The following is a 17359-nucleotide window of genomic DNA, read 5'->3' as shown; positions in this document are numbered from 1 at the left end:
CAGGGTTTTATTTGAAGTTGAAAAGTGAACATTTGCAAAAGGGCCAGTCTGGTCTCATGTATTTAGACTTAACTTAGCTCTGTCTGAAATTTTGATGTATGTCTGTCTCTGTGTGTCTCCTTTTTTGCCGCAGAGCCGAGACTGAACGAGGCCTTTCTAGGAAACACATTATTGAAGGTGAACATTCTCTTTCTAAACTTTCTCACTCTGTGATCACAGCTTTTGTGTGTGTGTGTGTGTGTGTGTGTTTGGCTCCTCGCTGGGCATTGATTGAGTGGATTTAGTGTTAGTGTGACTCACTCTGGCAGGCAGAACTAACAGATAGCAGGACTAAAGAGCAAGTACGTAGCCAGAAACGCATATGAGTGCCAAATGCTGAACACACTTTGCACAGAATCAAGCCAAGAATTTAATTTTGACATAAATATTAAATACCTTGAATTTATCCAGTTTCATTCTAAAAGTTGTAACTTCTTCCTGAGTCTCTCCATCAGTGTCGACTCCGGTTTGAACAATGTAAGGCTGAACACCGTTACTGACAATCCTCATTTTGGCTGCGTGAGATTCTCCAGCTTTGTTGTTGTTGAGCTGTTAAAGCTCCGCCCTCTTCTGGAAAGGGGGCGGGAGCAGCAGCTCATTTGCATTTAAAGGGACACACACAAAAATGGCGTGTTTATGCTCAGAACCCAAATACAGGCAAATTTGACAAGCGATAATAAATTATCTGTGGGGGATTTTGAGATGAAACCTCACAGACACATTCTGGGGACACCAGGAATTTATATTTTGTCTTGTAAAAGGGGCATTATAGGTCCCATTTAAAGTCATGCACCAAAAAATTAAAATCTAGGAAATACTGACATCATTTTCATTTGTGGGTGAACTATTCTTTTAATGTTACAGTATTAACTACTGCCCTGAAAAATGAGTTCATACTGTAGATGTTATCAGTAGGTTCAAAATTACCTTTGGTGTGAGAGTACGGAAATAATACACACCCTGGCCTAGATATTCAGGGTTACATGGACGATGAATGATTGGTTGTGTGTGCTGTTCTGCACTGGCTCTTATTTTTCTTCCATGCCAGCAAGTTTGGGGCCAGACACCTATTTTACAAACATAGAACTCAGGATGCACACTGCTCTAACCCACCTGCAGCGCCCAGCATTTGGAGCATGTCTGTGAACACACCGGCCATATTATATTTACATCACTTTAATTTGTACAGTTATTGGTCTGGTCAGGCTGCAAAGAGTGCACACACACACACACACACACACACACACACACACACACACACATGTTTGTTTTTGTGAATTGTGGGGACTTTCCATAGACTTCAATGCATTTTACACTGAACAAACTGTACATTCTATCCCCCTACCCTGCCCCTACCCCTAAACCTAACCCTCACAGGAAACTGTGCAAACTTTTACTTTTTCACAAAAACTCATTCTATATGATTTATAAACCCATTTACATTGTGGGGACCGCTGGCTGGTCCCCACGATGTAGGTGAACTCAGGTTTATATTACATCATGGGGACATTTGGTCCCCACAATGTAATATAAACAAAAGCACACACACACACACACACACACACACACACACACACACACACACACACACACACACACACACACACACACACACACACACACACACGTTTGTTTTTGTGAATTGTGGGGACTTTCCATAGGCCGCAATGCATTTTATACTGTACAAACCGTACTTTCTATCCCCCTACCCTAAACCTAACCATCACAGGAACCTGTGCACACCTTTATTTTCTCACAAAAACATCATTTAGTATTTTTATTAATTAATTTACATTGTGGGGACCGGTGCCTGGTGAACTCAGGTTTATATTACATCATGGGGACATTTGGTCCCCACAATGTAATATAAACAAACACACACACACACACACACACACACACATGCTTTCATGTTTTAAGGAGACGTTCCATAGATATAATAATTTTTATACTGCGCAAACTGTATATTCTATCTCCTAAACCTAATTTCAGAAAACTTTCTGCATTTTTTAGTATGATTTATTTGGTATTTTCCTCATGTGGACCAAAAGATTTTCCCACAAGGACAAGGATTTCGGATATTGCCATCTTTTTGGGGACATTTTGTCCCCATAATGTTGGTTTTACCTGAACCACACACACACACATAAATGTGGGCTGATATACAATTTTGGCACATAGGTTCAGACACACAGTCTGTCTCTCAGTAAACACAGATATTGTGAAATATTGTGTAAATACACAGATATTATAAGTGTGGTCCTGTGAAATTAAATGACAGCCCTTCCCCTTGACCATGTCAACTTATATTACAATATGACAGTCTGGTTTAAGTTATTTAAAAAATACACTATAAATGTAATTCATGCATACAACAACTTAAAAACTCTTCTTTGATTTTTGATGTTAAGTAAAACATACAAAAAATTACATTTGAAAAATATTTAAAATATGATAATGATAATGATTAAAATGGAATGGAAACACCAAGATGCACATAAATTCTAAAAATTTGCATAACTTTTTTAAAAAGGTACGCATAAACAAAGATGGAAACGTATTTACCAAATAAATCCCTTGATGCACAACAAAAAACTCAACGGAGGATGTATAACTGGACTAACCAGCGAGCCAATCGCAGAGCATCTCAGATATTGGTTTAATCATTCTGAATTGCCTGAGCCAAAGTCGGTCATCAGAATGATTTGGTTTAATTCCCTCCCAGAAGCGTCTCACACGATTGTTTTCCCAAACACCAGCATCAGAATGCAAGATAACAACAGCGTTTATTATTTTTCATCTGCTTGCTCTGAGAAAAACTAATTTATGATGGAGGAAAAAAGAGCAACTTCCATTTTTATTACAGATATTTTGCGCCAATTTCCTAGGAAGTGACAATTCTGTTCTCTTGAATATATGGGATGGAAACGCTACTTTATTCACAGATGTTTTATGCGATATTCCAATTTTGCGCACAAGTTAAATTCACAACTTTGGATGGAAAGACAGCTCTGGTTGTGCTACTTTCCACTATTGATCAATCGCATATCTCTCACTGTGTCTCACACTGCTGACAAACACCATCATTTCTTGACAGTAAAGCTTGATCTGACCTCATGATGCTGACCCTGTCAGATTGAGCCTCTAGAGATGGGCACAGGAGGGAATCCAGTTCCAAACTCTCTTCATTACGCTTGACGATCGATCCAGCACTCTGCCGCATTAAAAACAGAGACACAAAGAGTGAATGAGCCCTGGGGCCCTGCACAGAAAGAGCTTGATTACTGCAGAGTCCACCAGAGTCACGCAGCTGAGGGTCCCTCGTCTGTGGAGCTTGATTTAAGTTGGCCAAGTTTGTCCTGATGTTATGAGGGCTTAAATAAGAGTCGTCAGAAAAATGTCATCTGTCATAGCATGCAACTTTTCAATTAGCAGTTTCCCATGTACAGCTAATCACACTATTGTTAGGTAAACACTGCCAGACTTTTTGAAAAGGAAGTCAAACATATGCTCAAACACGCTCACAATAACCGTCTCCTCTTTCAGGTCTCAAGGGCTCCTTGCAGAGAATGCAGCTGGAATATGTAGACGTGGTCTTCGCCAACCGGCCCGACAGCAACACACCGATGGAGGGTGAGTTTGGCCAAATATACACTACCGTTCACAAGTTTGGGGTTGGTAAGTGTGGCAAGCAGGGCGGGGCCGAGAGCCGTGGGAACGGAGCGAGTATTAATTTAAAACTTGACCCCAAACTTTTGAATGGCAGTGCATGAAAATCATTGCATTTATTTACTTGTTTGGGGTACATCTCGAAGACTTTAGTAGACTTTGGTAGGTTTGGTAATTCATAAAACTGTTTTTGACCTTCACCAAAGCACTTTGCGATACTCTTTAGAAAAGTGCTGCGAATGACAATACTGCATCAAAAGCCAGAGATGTACAAAAGAATGAGATTGTCAGACTAAAAGTGTTGGTGTCCTGCAGGCACATCCATCTGAGGTCTAAGTGCTCTGAAAGATGTACTTATGAAAACAGGGTTACGATTAAGTGCATTCCTCAGGGTGCCATTCTGAATAACCAGACTTATTACTTGTACCTGATGTACACAATGCAACCAGCAAGCTTCCAAACTGCTGTTAAAACTCTGAGCTGCCCAAAGCTTCAAGTGCAGTCAGCCTGAAAATTGAATCTACTGTGTAATAATGTGCTTTTGGTAAAAACCACAGAATAGCAAAGTCTCTTGAACAGAATAAACCAGTTACAAAATATGAAGCGTACCGAGAGAAACAACCGCACCAAGAGAGATCTGAAGAACATGTGAGGATAGATTCATTAAAATGAGTATCTGCTGGCAATGCTGTTTTTAAAACGGAGTATTTTGTTCTCAAAAGAGCTAAATTGAAGAGAAGTTAGTTGTTCCAGACTCTTTGACCTTCACTACCAGCTGATTCTCTCTTTTGTGTATCCATCCTATTATCTCCAGACATGTGTTTGAACACATGCAGAGAAGAGAAGAGAGAAGAACAGATAGTAGTAGACGAAGAAGGAGAACATTAAAGACTGAAGGAGAGTGATCGGCTTCAAAGTAGTTTTTCTTCTGATTAATAACAAAGAGTAAGGCTAGAAACAGATGCGAATGCATTGCAAATGCATACTTCATGTGCATTCTTTTTATCAGATTAATCATTTTTACTAACTAAAGAGAAAACTGATTGAAAAATTAGAAGAAACTAACCTGCCTACAGCACCCCTAGTGGCAGTGCTAAAGCACAGCGCATATAACTGCAGTGAGAATGCTGTCTTCTGAATTTCAGAAAGTTTCAGGCCATAGAGACAATCATGGAGGGATGCAAGCCAATTTATAATCTCTCAGGGTGATGCTAATTAGTATAAAGCATGCTAAAATACTAGACAAGCTGTAAGCCTTTTTTTTTAGCCCTTTGCATAAAATGTCTCTGCTCTCTGGCAGATATCACTGAAATGTGTCCTTAGAAATCACAAAATCTATCTGTGCTTTTCTACTGCATGGTATGGTTCGGTACGGCTCAGTGCAGCTCACTTTTTGGCACTTTTCCACTGCATGGGACGGCTAGGTATGGAACGGTACGGTTCTCTTAAATAGCAACACCTCGGTGGAGGTTCCAAGCATGCCGTACCGATACTAAATGTGACGTGTAAACTGTAAATCACTGATTGGTCAGAGAGAATCGTCACTACCAGTGTCATTGGATTTAAAACACAAGACACCAAACCTGCTAGATTTAAATAGTCAGTAACAGCCACCGCAGTATCATTTGTTTGCGCAACTTTTTTTAAACAACTTGCTTTAAACGACCATCACACGCAACTTGAAAAAAGAAATGGCTGTATCGTGGTCAGAAGACGAGGTGCAGACTTGTTGGTAGCCGTGGAGGTAGAGGTGGTGCAACTATAACAATCAGTCTATAATCCCACCCAATTTGAAGCGGTACTAAACTGCAGAGGAAAAGCAAACTAAAAGTAAGTGAGCTAAGTTAAGCTATTTTGCAAAGAGGTAGAAAAATGTTTATATCTTCTAATCAATATTTTCTTGTTGGGGGATGTGGGGGGAGATCAGTATGCCCTTCTGGTAATGTTTGTACTGCTTAGAGCTGTTCTGCTGTGTAGCGTTTAGGGCTTAGTAATATTTCAAAGCTCTGCACCAGATGCCAAGGTCACCCTGACTCAGCCATTTGTTCCAGACTTCTCTACTTTAACAGGCTTTTCAGCTCTCACTCATAGACTCAAACACAGCCTGCCGGTCTGCTACCCTTGAGTGATGTTGATTTTACTTCCCTTTACTGTTTTTACATCATCCTCTAGCACAATAAAGTTTATTTGTTACAAAATCACAGTTCATTTATGATAAATGTCATTACCTTACTAATATAGTTGAGGCTGTCTAGGACCCCAAATTGATTCCATTGACTGAAAGGACTTTTAATAAGTGCTCTATTCAGTGCCTGATTAGAAATCCTACAAAATCACTTTATGATAACTGACAACTGAAATATTTTATTATATATAATAGAATTGAAGAATCTGTAGATCTTGAAATTAAACATTGTAGTTATTTATGTTTTGTGAACAAACCTCTTCATGTACTAGCTTACAATGCTTGCCCATTAGCCTGCTAGCTTAGCTGCAAATGTATAAATGTTTTTATATGCATTGTACATTTTTGTTTGATCTGACAAACTGCTCTAATAAAGAAACTGAAGACATGACACATCAAAAAACATGTCTTATGGTTGTTGAATGAAATTAACACTAGAGGCAACAAAACCCACAAATTATGATTACAAGGGGAGGTTATCCATTCATAACTTATTTTTATGCAGTGTTATGCCCTCAAAACAATTTTACCATAGTGGATGATTTGTGAACTAATTCATTTTGATGTTTGCATCACATAACCAGCTCCATATGTATGGCTTTTCTGACATAGTAAACTTGCTTGGTACAACAATGCACTTGGATGGATGCTTCAGCAAGTGTGTTTTTATCTCACATTTTCTTTTGTTAGGTTTAGTGCGGGTAGTATATTATTTTCAAATGATAGAAAATTATTACAATACATACAACCAAGAGTGTAGATTTGGTTTCAACATTGGGGGGGTTGAGTGTTGGTATGCTGCCTGTTATTATTTTTTTTAATTAGATAAAACAAATGTATTTATTTTTTATCTATCTATCTATCTATCTATCTATCTATCTATCTATCTATCTATCTATCTATCTATCTATCTATCTATCTATCTATCTATCTATCTATCTATCTATCTATCTATCTATCTATCTATCTATCTATCTATCTATCTATCTATCATAACTTTATGGAATTTATCTATAACAATTCATCAAATTCTAACATAACGGAGTGATTCTAAATATTTATGTCTAAATGTTTAAATATTGAAATCGCCAGTAGGTGGCAGCGATTCAACGTTTTAATGAGTGAACTACTTAAATCATTCATTCAAGCCAATTCGTTCACAAGTCAGATTAATTAAGGAGGAAAACAAACACCAATGTGAATACTTTTGTCATTGATAAGACGCTATTGAAAAATGAAGTAACAAAACAGACGGCTGTGTTGGTAACTGGTTACAGTTACACTGATAGTTATGGCTAAATTGCAATGGATTAGCTAGCTAAAATATATGTGGATTGTACCTAGCTATTACAATGTTTTCATACCTCCTTCTCAGTACATGTTTTATTCTTTTTAATGTCCCTCTTTGAACAGAAGTTTAATATAGTCGGCTGGGCAACAGTTCTCTTCATTTTTTGGTGCTACCCCTGCTCTCCATTCAAACATTAGAGCTCCACTCGCGTTGTGTTGGTGAAAGTGCGACGCGCATTGGTTGGGCGTTACCAATCGGTTCAATGGAAGGGGGGTACTTTTTTGACTAATTTATTATGACAAACTTATATTCGATTAGAAACAAAATTATTGTTACAAAATAAATGAATTATACATATGTTAGTATAGATCTACTGTGATTTTCATGTTGAAATATTGGGGGGGTTGTAACTGATGGATTTGAATACTGGGGGGTTACCTCCCCCCATCCCCCCTCATAAAATATTGGCAGATTCAGGTTCATTAGTGGTTATACCACTCACTGGGCATTTCATTTTGAAACTGTGATGTGAAATGTGCAAGTGTAACGGAGGCCAGTTAATAAAGAGCTGTGCTGGTAAAACCTACTCTCCTGGCCTCAAGGGACGCACTAGTGACTGAAGCTAGAGGCTGCGGTCTTTAGTGTCCTTGTTAGTGCAACCACCTCCCATGCCGGAAATTGCCACTTCAGATCCCACTCGAAGTAGAACCGGAGGGGCACTAGCAACTGACACTAAAGTTTGAAAAGCCATACATATGGAAGTTGCTGTGTCCTTGTTATAGCACCTGCCTTCCATGACGGAAACATAAGTTTGAATCCCGTTCAAAGTAGAACCTGAGGAGTTACTTTGGTGCCGTGACCCGGATGGGAGTGGATTAGGGGGATTAGTGTAATGGCAGCTGGTAAAGAGCTGTGCAGGTAAAACCTCACTCCCCTGGCCTCAAAAAGTGCACTAGTGACTGAAGCTAAAGGCTGTGTCCCTGTTAGTGCGCTCACCTTCCATGCCAGAAACGCTGGTTCGAATCCCACTCGAAGAAGAACCGGAGAGGTTACATTGGTGCCATGACCCGGAGGGGACAGTTTAGGGGGGTGAGTGTAACAGAGGCCAGCTAGTAAAACCTCACTCTCCTAGCCTCAAGAGGTGCACTAGTGAATGACACTAAAGGCTATGTCAATGTTAGTGAGCCTGCGCGTCTCCCATGCCAGAAATGGCCGGTTCGAATCCCGCTCCCGCTCAAGATCACTTTGCAGCATTGTCACCATGGGCACGTTTTTCCAGTGAGTCTGGGTTGCTTAATCATCTATGTTTCTTATCTTTAAACATGCAATTTGACAGCTCTCTCACACTGTCTGGGCAGGCAGACCGCTATGCAGTGCTTTTCTGCTGCATTGATGCGTAAAGTGTCCAGAGTTTTGTGCTCCTCACTGTGTGCAGTGCATATTAAAGTTCCTCAGGGGCCCTGCAGTCCCCTGCTTTCTCGCCTTTTGTTTCTGATTACCATTTCATCAGCATGAAGGGTAAAAGTTGATAGGGATATAAAGTTACACTGTACTTTAACATTAATTTATTCTTATTCAATTCTTATTGACTTATTGAATTTAGTGAAACCACACAAAAATACGTCAAGCTGAACTTAATCAACCCAAACAGATACACAGTGAATGAAAATATATTGCACAATACCAGATTAAGCTACTGAATATAGCAGACAAGGTCTGAAAATAGCAGCAAAAACTGTTATCAGAACTTATCAGACTTCGAGTTCAACTCCAGCTGAAGTAACTGTGAATCATTGAGTGTCTAATAAAAACATTTTTGAAAGTAGAGAAAGAGTCGCTGAAACACTAATCACACACAGCTTTAGAAAATACACAATTTAACTAATTTACACCAAATCTTACATGTATCACTGATGACCAGCTGAACTACTGTAGTTTGTTTTATATAATTATCGACTTTTTTTTTTTTTTTTACTTGTTCTGGTTTTTCAACATAAATTGAAAGAAAATGAAAGATTAAAGTCTCATAATGTAGTGATTTCAGCATTTCTGCTCTTGTGAAAAAGAGGTACACTTTAGCATACTTTAAAAAGAGTGAAAAGAATATACTTAAGCGGGAACTGAATGCTGGTCCAATGTTTTTGGACACTTGCATGTTAATTGTAATTAATTGAAAATGTATTTACATTTATGCATTTAGCTGAGCTTTTGAGTGCTTTTTGCATAAATAGTTCCATCTTTACATTTTTTCCAAAAGGGTGCTAACAGAATTAGTGAACTTTTGTCTCCACAGAGATTGTCAGAGCCATGACCTACGTGATAAACCAGGGCATGTCCATGTACTGGGGGACTTCACGATGGACAGCTATGGAAATAATGGTAACATTTTTTCATCAGTTGTCATGAGAAAAACCATTGCAACAGAATTCAAGTGTATCACTTACATGTGATGACAGTATTACTGATCATTGACTTCCTATAGGCTTGAATTCAGGAGCAAACCGTATTTGCTGGAGAAAAAAAACTCTCTTGTATCTCAGCTCCTCTAGTGTATACTGGCCACATATCACATATTTTTAGCCCTTTGACTGTCAGTACTGTATGTTGCTGTAATTGCAGTGTAGCACAAAGCAAGTTGGCACAAACTGATATGTTGTAATTAAGCAGTGACATTATTAATTCATGGGTGATAAATGGAGGCTTGATCAGGGTTTTTACAGAGAAGACACACACTGATGACCTGTAATTTGTGTGACTGTGATAATACCATGTTCTGCTGTCATGCCAGATCTATCCCACGTAAACACACCCCACAACTAGAACATGTGTTCATAGCCTGAAATGATACAAAGGAGCTAATAAGTTATGTGATATTACTATACACTATACATACAGTATAAATTGGAGACCAGAACTAGTTGTCACACTTTTTACCACAGTAAATATTTCTCGGTGTTAGTTTGCTTTTGAAAGTTAGCTTCTACTTTAAAGACCTGACTAAAGAAAAGATATTATGTCTATCTGGCATGCTTTATATGTTATCTTTTGTATTAGTTTTATTATCTTTTGTGTAAAATTGTACAGCACTTTGGTACAACACACATTGTTTTTAAATGTGCTTTATAAATAAACGTGAACTTGATCTTGATTATATTATATTATATAATGAATGTAAGATTAAAATGTGTTTTCATAATATAATATAATATAATTAATATAATATAATTAGGGCTGCAACGATTAATCGCTATTAATCGTTTGCAAAATAAAAGTCTGTGTTTACGTAATATATATGTGTGTGTTCTGTGTATAATAATTATGTATATATAAATACACACATACAGGTATAAAGTTTAGAAATATATGCATGTATTATAAATATATATATTTATATATTTTTATATTACATATAAACATAAATATTTTATATATAAATATAACATTTTTCTTAAATATATACATGAATGTGTGTGTATTTATATATACATAATTATTATACATAGAACACACACATATATATTACATAAACACAGACTTTTATTTTTAGGGTTATTTATTTAGGGTTATTATATTTAACCCTAAATATAATATAATATAATATAATATAATATAATATAATATAATATAATATAATATAATATAATATAATATAATATAATATAATATAATATAATATAATATAATATAATATAATATAATATAATATAATATAATATAATATAAAATACCCAAACATATATTATATTATATTATATTATATTATATTATATTATATTATATTATATTATATTATATTATATTATATTATATTATATTATATTATATTATATTTTATTTTATATTATATTATACAGTTACGTCTTGTCTGAATGCATGTTAGTGTGATTTTATTGTTCACTTGTTAACCAGAAGCTGAGCTTTTACATTAAATTTTAGAATTAATGATAGAAACAGATGTTAAACCAACACCTAAACTATGATTTGAGAAAACAGGCATTTTTGTTACTGTGATTACAAAAACTTGGACTGACTAGCCTCAGGCATCCCTATATAATAAGTATTTTAAATCAATTCAGAAGTAATAACTGCAATGTCTGCTTCTTCTGATTGTTTAATAATAACATTATAAAAGCAGTTGGAGATTAAACATTTTTAATTGTTGCTTCAGAGATACAGCCTGTTAATATTTGAATACAAAAGTGTAAATATTATTCTCTTTCTAGGAGGCGTACTCTGTAGCGCGGCAGTTTAACCTGATTCCTCCAGTGTGTGAGCAGGCTGAGTATCATCTCTTCCAGAGGGAGAAGGTCGAGGTGCAGCTGCCTGAGCTCTACCATAAGATAGGCAGGTGTCAATCAAACATCATTCACTCACTGAATCTCAATGAATACTGAATATGAGACTGTCAAGCTTAGAAAATCCATCAGTGATTGCATGCAGCAGCTCATCTTGATTCTGTGTGTGACTGTAGGTGTGGGCGCCATGACATGGTCTCCTTTGGCCTGTGGGATCATCACTGGAAAGTATGAAAATGGTATCCCAGAATCCTCTAGGGCAGCTATGAAGGTACCAATTTAATCATAATCTGCTAGAGTCAAATATTTATTTTTTCCTACATGACTCTACTTCTCTTGTCTTGAAGTCGTACCAGTGGCTGAAAGACAAGATAGTCAGTGAGGATGGACGAAAGCAGCAGGCGAAGCTGAAAGAACTCGGTCATATCGCTGAGAAGCTTGGCTGCACCTTGCCTCAGCTCGCCGTAGGTAAGACTGCTTCCTCGACACTTCAAAGATAAAGAGACGTCTAACCAGTGGAGCTTTTGTGCAGTTATTGGTTTTTGTTCTTAAATAATTGATGAAGAGGTATAGTTTTATTCAGGCAGGATAACGTAAATGTATCAAAGTAACAGTAAAAACATTTACAATGTAACAAAAGAGTTCTCCTTTTTTCAAATAAATGCTGTTCTATTGATTCTTTATATTCAAAAGTCATGGTTTCAACATAAATCTGAAGTAGTAGTTTCTTGAGCAGCAAATCAGCATATTAGGATGATTTCAGAAGGATCATGTGACACTGAAGGAGTAATGATGCTGAAAATTCCACTTTGATCACAGGAATAAATAAAATATATTAAAATTGAAAACAGTTATTTTAAATTGTAATAATATTTCAGTGATTTTTGTATCAGCACTGATAAGAGACTTTTTTCAAAAACATGAAAAAAAATCATACTGACCCCAAACATTTAAACAGTAGTGTAGATTGAAGTACTTCTGAATGGCCATCATGAAAAGAAAGATGATTTTGGACCACACAATGATGTATCTACCAGCAGAGAATACCTGCTCATGCTAACCAACCAAATGTCCACAATATCCACAAATTGTAATCTGCCAAGAACATTGTTTTGAAGCCTTTTTTCGTCTCTCCAGCCTGGTGTCTGCGGAACGAGGGAGTGAGTTCAGTACTATTAGGAACCTCAAATGCAGAGCAGCTGACTGAAAACCTGGGAGCCATACAGGTGAGATCGAGTGACTTTCAACACATCTATTAACTTCCAGAACGCTCCTAACTAATTTATTTGCACATTCAGGTACTTCCAAAGATGACATCCCATGTAGTCTCAGACATTGATCATATACTTGGGAACAGGCCATACAGTAAGAAGGACTACCGGTCCTAGGGGCTCCGGACACACGCTCGGGGTGAAGGGAGATGTGTGTGTAGCAGTGTTCGTGCCCTAGTGGTTCCTGCTCCAAATCTGTTTCCATCGTCGGTCTGACCTCTCTCTGAAGCCTTAGAGTGCTGTCCTCCATAACCTGTACCTGCATCCCCTCAGTTTCTGCTGGTGTGCCTTCACACCCACGACAGGTGTCCAGGTGTCAACTTGTCACGGCACCTTGCTGGAGATCTTCACTCACTTATGAACCTTATAAACACCTATCATGACCCCTGCTTGACCTCTGCTCTCAAAACCATCAGCCACTGGGATGTCTGGCGGTATTAGCACACAGAGTGGAGGAACGGAGCATGTCGCCCTCTTGTGTTCGAACACAGCAACTGAAATCCTGTTTCACAGACTGTAGAGCGCTGACTCAGTGGAACCATGTGCATTCGTAAAGATTTGAGATGTTTCGCCTGTGCAGGAATGACTTTGATATTTTATGAGGGGTATATGTGTGTTTGCTTCATAATGTGAGCCACAGGTACATGTGGTGGAAAAAGAACTCAATGCACACCTCTGACCTAGGAAATTACTTGAATGAGGGTAGCATATGTGATTATTGAACATGCAACTGTATTATAAACCGACCTCAATCCACACTGCAGTATAATATACAGTATTAAGGTTGATCTGACATGCATAGAGTATATAATGCCAGCAGCCTAATGCATTTATGGTAATGTTTGATTATAAATGAGTGACTTGAAATTTAGAGGAACACGAATTAAAGGGATTCCCTTGTGAAAAAGAGGTGTGCTTAAGTGTATTGAATGTGCACTTGTAGAGTACTTCGAATCTTAAAAGTAAAAAACTACTTCTAATTTCAATGAAATAAAAGGCCACTTACGTGTACTTAAAGAGAGTACCCTTTCATGTTTCTGAACACTTAATTGGACTTTTAATATAACTTTGAAGTATATTTTAAATAGGTTTTAATGATCTTTTGTCATGTTTTAAAGAAGTACACTTCTTTTGATGTGTTGACTAACATACTAAAGCACATCTAAAGTACTTGATTATAATTGTTACATTTTAAGTTACTATACTTCATCCTTTACAAATGTGTAATTAAAAATATATTTAAACTCATGACATACAAGTTTGAATAGAAATTGTATTAGAGTATATTTTTAGCTTACTATAAATGCTTGCCGGTACATTCAGCAGTACGCTTTAACTATATTTCAAAGGCAATAATATAATATAATAATATAAAAGATGTACTTAAGTCCAACTTAAGTGGGTCAACATGTACTCTAAAGTTCAGCTATATGCATTTAATGTAAATTTAATAAATTTATTCAATAATACATTTTTTTTTTTTTTTTTTTTTATTTAATTAACATGCAAGTATATTCCTTTAAAGTACACTCTAAAAATGCTGGGTTAAAAATAACCAAAGTTGGGTTCCAAACCTTGCATTTGGGTTGTTTTAACCCAGCGGTTGGGTTAAATGTTTGCCCAACCTGCTGGGTAGTTTTATTTAACTCAACTATTGTTTAAAAATTACTGTATTGCTTGCTTAAAATGAACCCAAAGTATGTTGGAAATTAACATCTATTAATAAGTTTAATGAATAATAATTAAAAAATAAACATTGATTAAAGAACTTCTTATTAAATGTTCACCTTTTGATTATTATTGTTGCCTCTAGTAATAATGTGTCTGATTTTTAATTTCCAACATATTTTGGCTTCATTTTAAACCGCCATACAGTAATTTTTAAACAATAGTTGGGTTAAATAAAACTACCCAGCACGTTGGGCAAACATTTAACCCAACTGTTTTTTTTAGAGTGTATATTATCTCCATGATAAGTACTCTTTTTAATAGTATGCTAAAGTGTGCTTCTTTTTCACAATGGATAGTTCACCCAAAAATGAAAATCCTTTCACACTCTAAAAAATGCTGGGTTAAAAACAACCCAAGTTGGGTTAAATCTGGACAAACCCAGCAGGTTGGGTTAAAGGTACCTATTATGCCCTCTTTCACATGATGTAATATCAGTCTCTGGTCTGGTCAAGTTTCAGCTTAAAATACCCCACAAATTTGCCACTATTTGGGGGTGAGCAAAAACATGCCTTTTACTATATTATTATATTGCTGGCTAAAAAAAATAAATACAAAATTGATTGAAAAAAATGGCTGGTTGAAAATAACCCAATCCCTGGGTTTAGAGTGCATCATTTATTTACCCTCATTTTGGTTCAAACCTGAATGACTTTATTCATCTGTAGGACAGGGGGAAAAAAGAGAGGTTTAAACTAATATAGGTTTGAATCAACATGAAGGGTCAGTAAATGATGACAGTTTTCAGTTTGGGGTGGACTGTCCCTTTAAGGATCAAGCTCCCAATCTGCATGGCAGCATTGCGATATAATGGGAGCGAATTTGATTGACCGTTTGCGGGTGCCTCATGTTTGATTCTTGCTCTTGCTTGCCCTACTTGAAAGCCATACTTTATCATGCCCTAGATATTATAAAGACTGACAAGCTGCTTTACCCTGTAGTAGTTTCCTTCTCAGAGCTTTTAGATTCATTTGAAGCCTGGTGGATTTTGGCTTGAGGAAACAAGTTTGCTCTGTACAGAAAAACTTCAATAGTGTTCAGAAGAACACAGTGTGTACATAGTGTACCTTTAGTCTCCCTGCGGAGTGCCTTGATTCTCACCTGCATGAACATTAGGGCTTGCCCATTCTCCCATGGGTCCATGAGTGTAATACTGTGAGCTTTTCTCAATTGTAAATGAAGTCTTTTACAAAAACGAAGAAATCACACCATGTGGTGACTATTGTTTTCTAACGTTTGTAACGTTGTTTCTGAGAAAAGAGGAGTTGTTGGATACAGAGGCTGTTCTGAATCTCTGCATCAGGGTCTTCTATCATATCATGCATCTCTCTCCCTGTATGGCAGCAGTGACTTCTGTAAATATAAATATGTAAACAGTACATAGAGGTAGAATATATGCTTGAAATAAAAACACATACGGCCAGTAAACCCATGTGTGTGTGTGTGTGTGTGTGTGTGTGTGTGTTTGCTTATTATGGGTGGGCGACATACCGGTAGACACAATAAACTTTTTTTCATATTAATACAAAGAAAAATGAAAATATTCAGGAGGAACAGAACACAGCTAGACGACTGAAAAGAGCTTTTGTCACAAACAAATTGTTGCATTAAAAATACCAAGAGTCTTATTTTCCTGAGGGATAAAAATAGAGCGTGACAGAAAATGTACAGCTCATTCAGTCAAAATGACAGATCAAGAATATTTGTAAAGCAACCCCATTATTTGAAATGATTTGTGTTATTATTTTGAGTGGAAGTCGCAAATGTTAAAGGGATCATGAGAAATCAAATTTGTCTTGGTCTTTTGGCAGATTCATAGCTTAAAATTACAAACAAAGCATTTATTTAATCAAGCTTCAAAAATTGCTCGTTTGGATATTGTTTGGATGTTGTGGGATTTGTGAGCATCAGGAGAAAGTAGATGGTTTCTTTTTAAATGAGTCTCGGATCAAGTCAGTCAGAAGATTACGTTTGTTCAGAGTATTTTCAGAAACGTACAATACATTTGTGTTGAGTAATGCAATTACTTATTTTTCATGGCACCTCCCTTTTTCTGCAACAGTTTATGTCTGCTAGAAAATAAGTGATATTGAGTGAGTGTTGACCTTGATTTACTGCAACATTGAAGTGTTCAGTTTTATTTTAATTTTGGGACTTTATTATTGAAATATTATTACAATTTAAAATAACTGTGTACTATTTAAATATATGTGACAAAGTAATTTATTCCTGTGATCAAAGCTGAATTTTCAGCATCATTACTCCAGTCTTCAGTGTCACATGATCCTTCAGAAATCATTCTAATATGATGATCTGCTGCTCAATAAACATTTATGATTATTTTCAATGTTGAAAACAGTTGTGTACTTTTTTTTTTTTTCAGGATTCCTTGATGAATAGAAAGTTCAAAAGAACAGCATTTATCTGAAATACAAAGCTTCTGTAGCATTATACACTACCGTTCAAAAGTTTGGGGTCAGTAAGAATTTTCATTATTATTTTTTTTGAAAATAAATTAAAGAAATTAATACTTTTCTTCAGCAAGGATGCATTAAATCAATCAAAAGTGGCAGTAAAGACATTTATAATGTTACAAAAGATTAGATTTCAGATAAACACTGTTCTTTTGAACTTTATATTCATCAAATAATCCTGAAAAAAAAAATATTGTACATTAATATTTTGTACAATTGAACACATTAAATGTTTCTTGAGCAGCAGATCAGCATATCAGAATGATTTCTGAAGGATCATGTGACACTGAAGACTGGAGTAATGATGCTGAAAATTCAGCTTTGCCATCACAGGAATAAATTACTTTGTGAAATATATTCAAATAGAAAACAGTCATTTTAAATTGTAATATTTCACTATTACTGTT

The 17359-nt window shown here is 36.3% G+C and overlaps 1 protein-coding gene across 4 annotated transcripts in view; it reads left to right on the top strand.

Annotated features, from left to right (window-relative positions):
- Window positions 1-14244, top strand: part of kcnab1a (potassium voltage-gated channel subfamily A regulatory beta subunit 1a) — a 117493-nt gene extending 103249 nt beyond the window's left edge. For 3 of the 4 annotated variants that reach the window (XM_067389446.1, XM_067389448.1, XM_067389447.1), the window contains 8 exons: window positions 134-177; window positions 3586-3672; window positions 9478-9563; window positions 11408-11528; window positions 11656-11750; window positions 11827-11947; window positions 12617-12705; window positions 12778-14244. In XM_067389446.1, coding sequence (XP_067245547.1) covers window positions 134-177; window positions 3586-3672; window positions 9478-9563; window positions 11408-11528; window positions 11656-11750; window positions 11827-11947; window positions 12617-12705; window positions 12778-12867 — 733 coding nt within the window. In that variant the 3' untranslated portion in view covers window positions 12868-14244. The remainder of the gene's footprint in view (window positions 1-133; window positions 178-3585; window positions 3673-9477; window positions 9564-11407; window positions 11529-11655; window positions 11751-11826; window positions 11948-12616; window positions 12706-12777) is intronic. The other variant, XR_010895453.1, reaches the window with a different exon arrangement.
- Window positions 14245-17359: the final 3115 nt, after the last annotated feature.

The sequence above is a fragment of the Chanodichthys erythropterus genome, chromosome 7 (genome assembly GCF_024489055.1).
Source record: "Chanodichthys erythropterus isolate Z2021 chromosome 7, ASM2448905v1, whole genome shotgun sequence".
Taxonomy (NCBI): domain Eukaryota; kingdom Metazoa; phylum Chordata; class Actinopteri; order Cypriniformes; family Xenocyprididae; genus Chanodichthys; species Chanodichthys erythropterus.
This window is presented reverse-complemented; position numbering and strand designations above follow the sequence as displayed.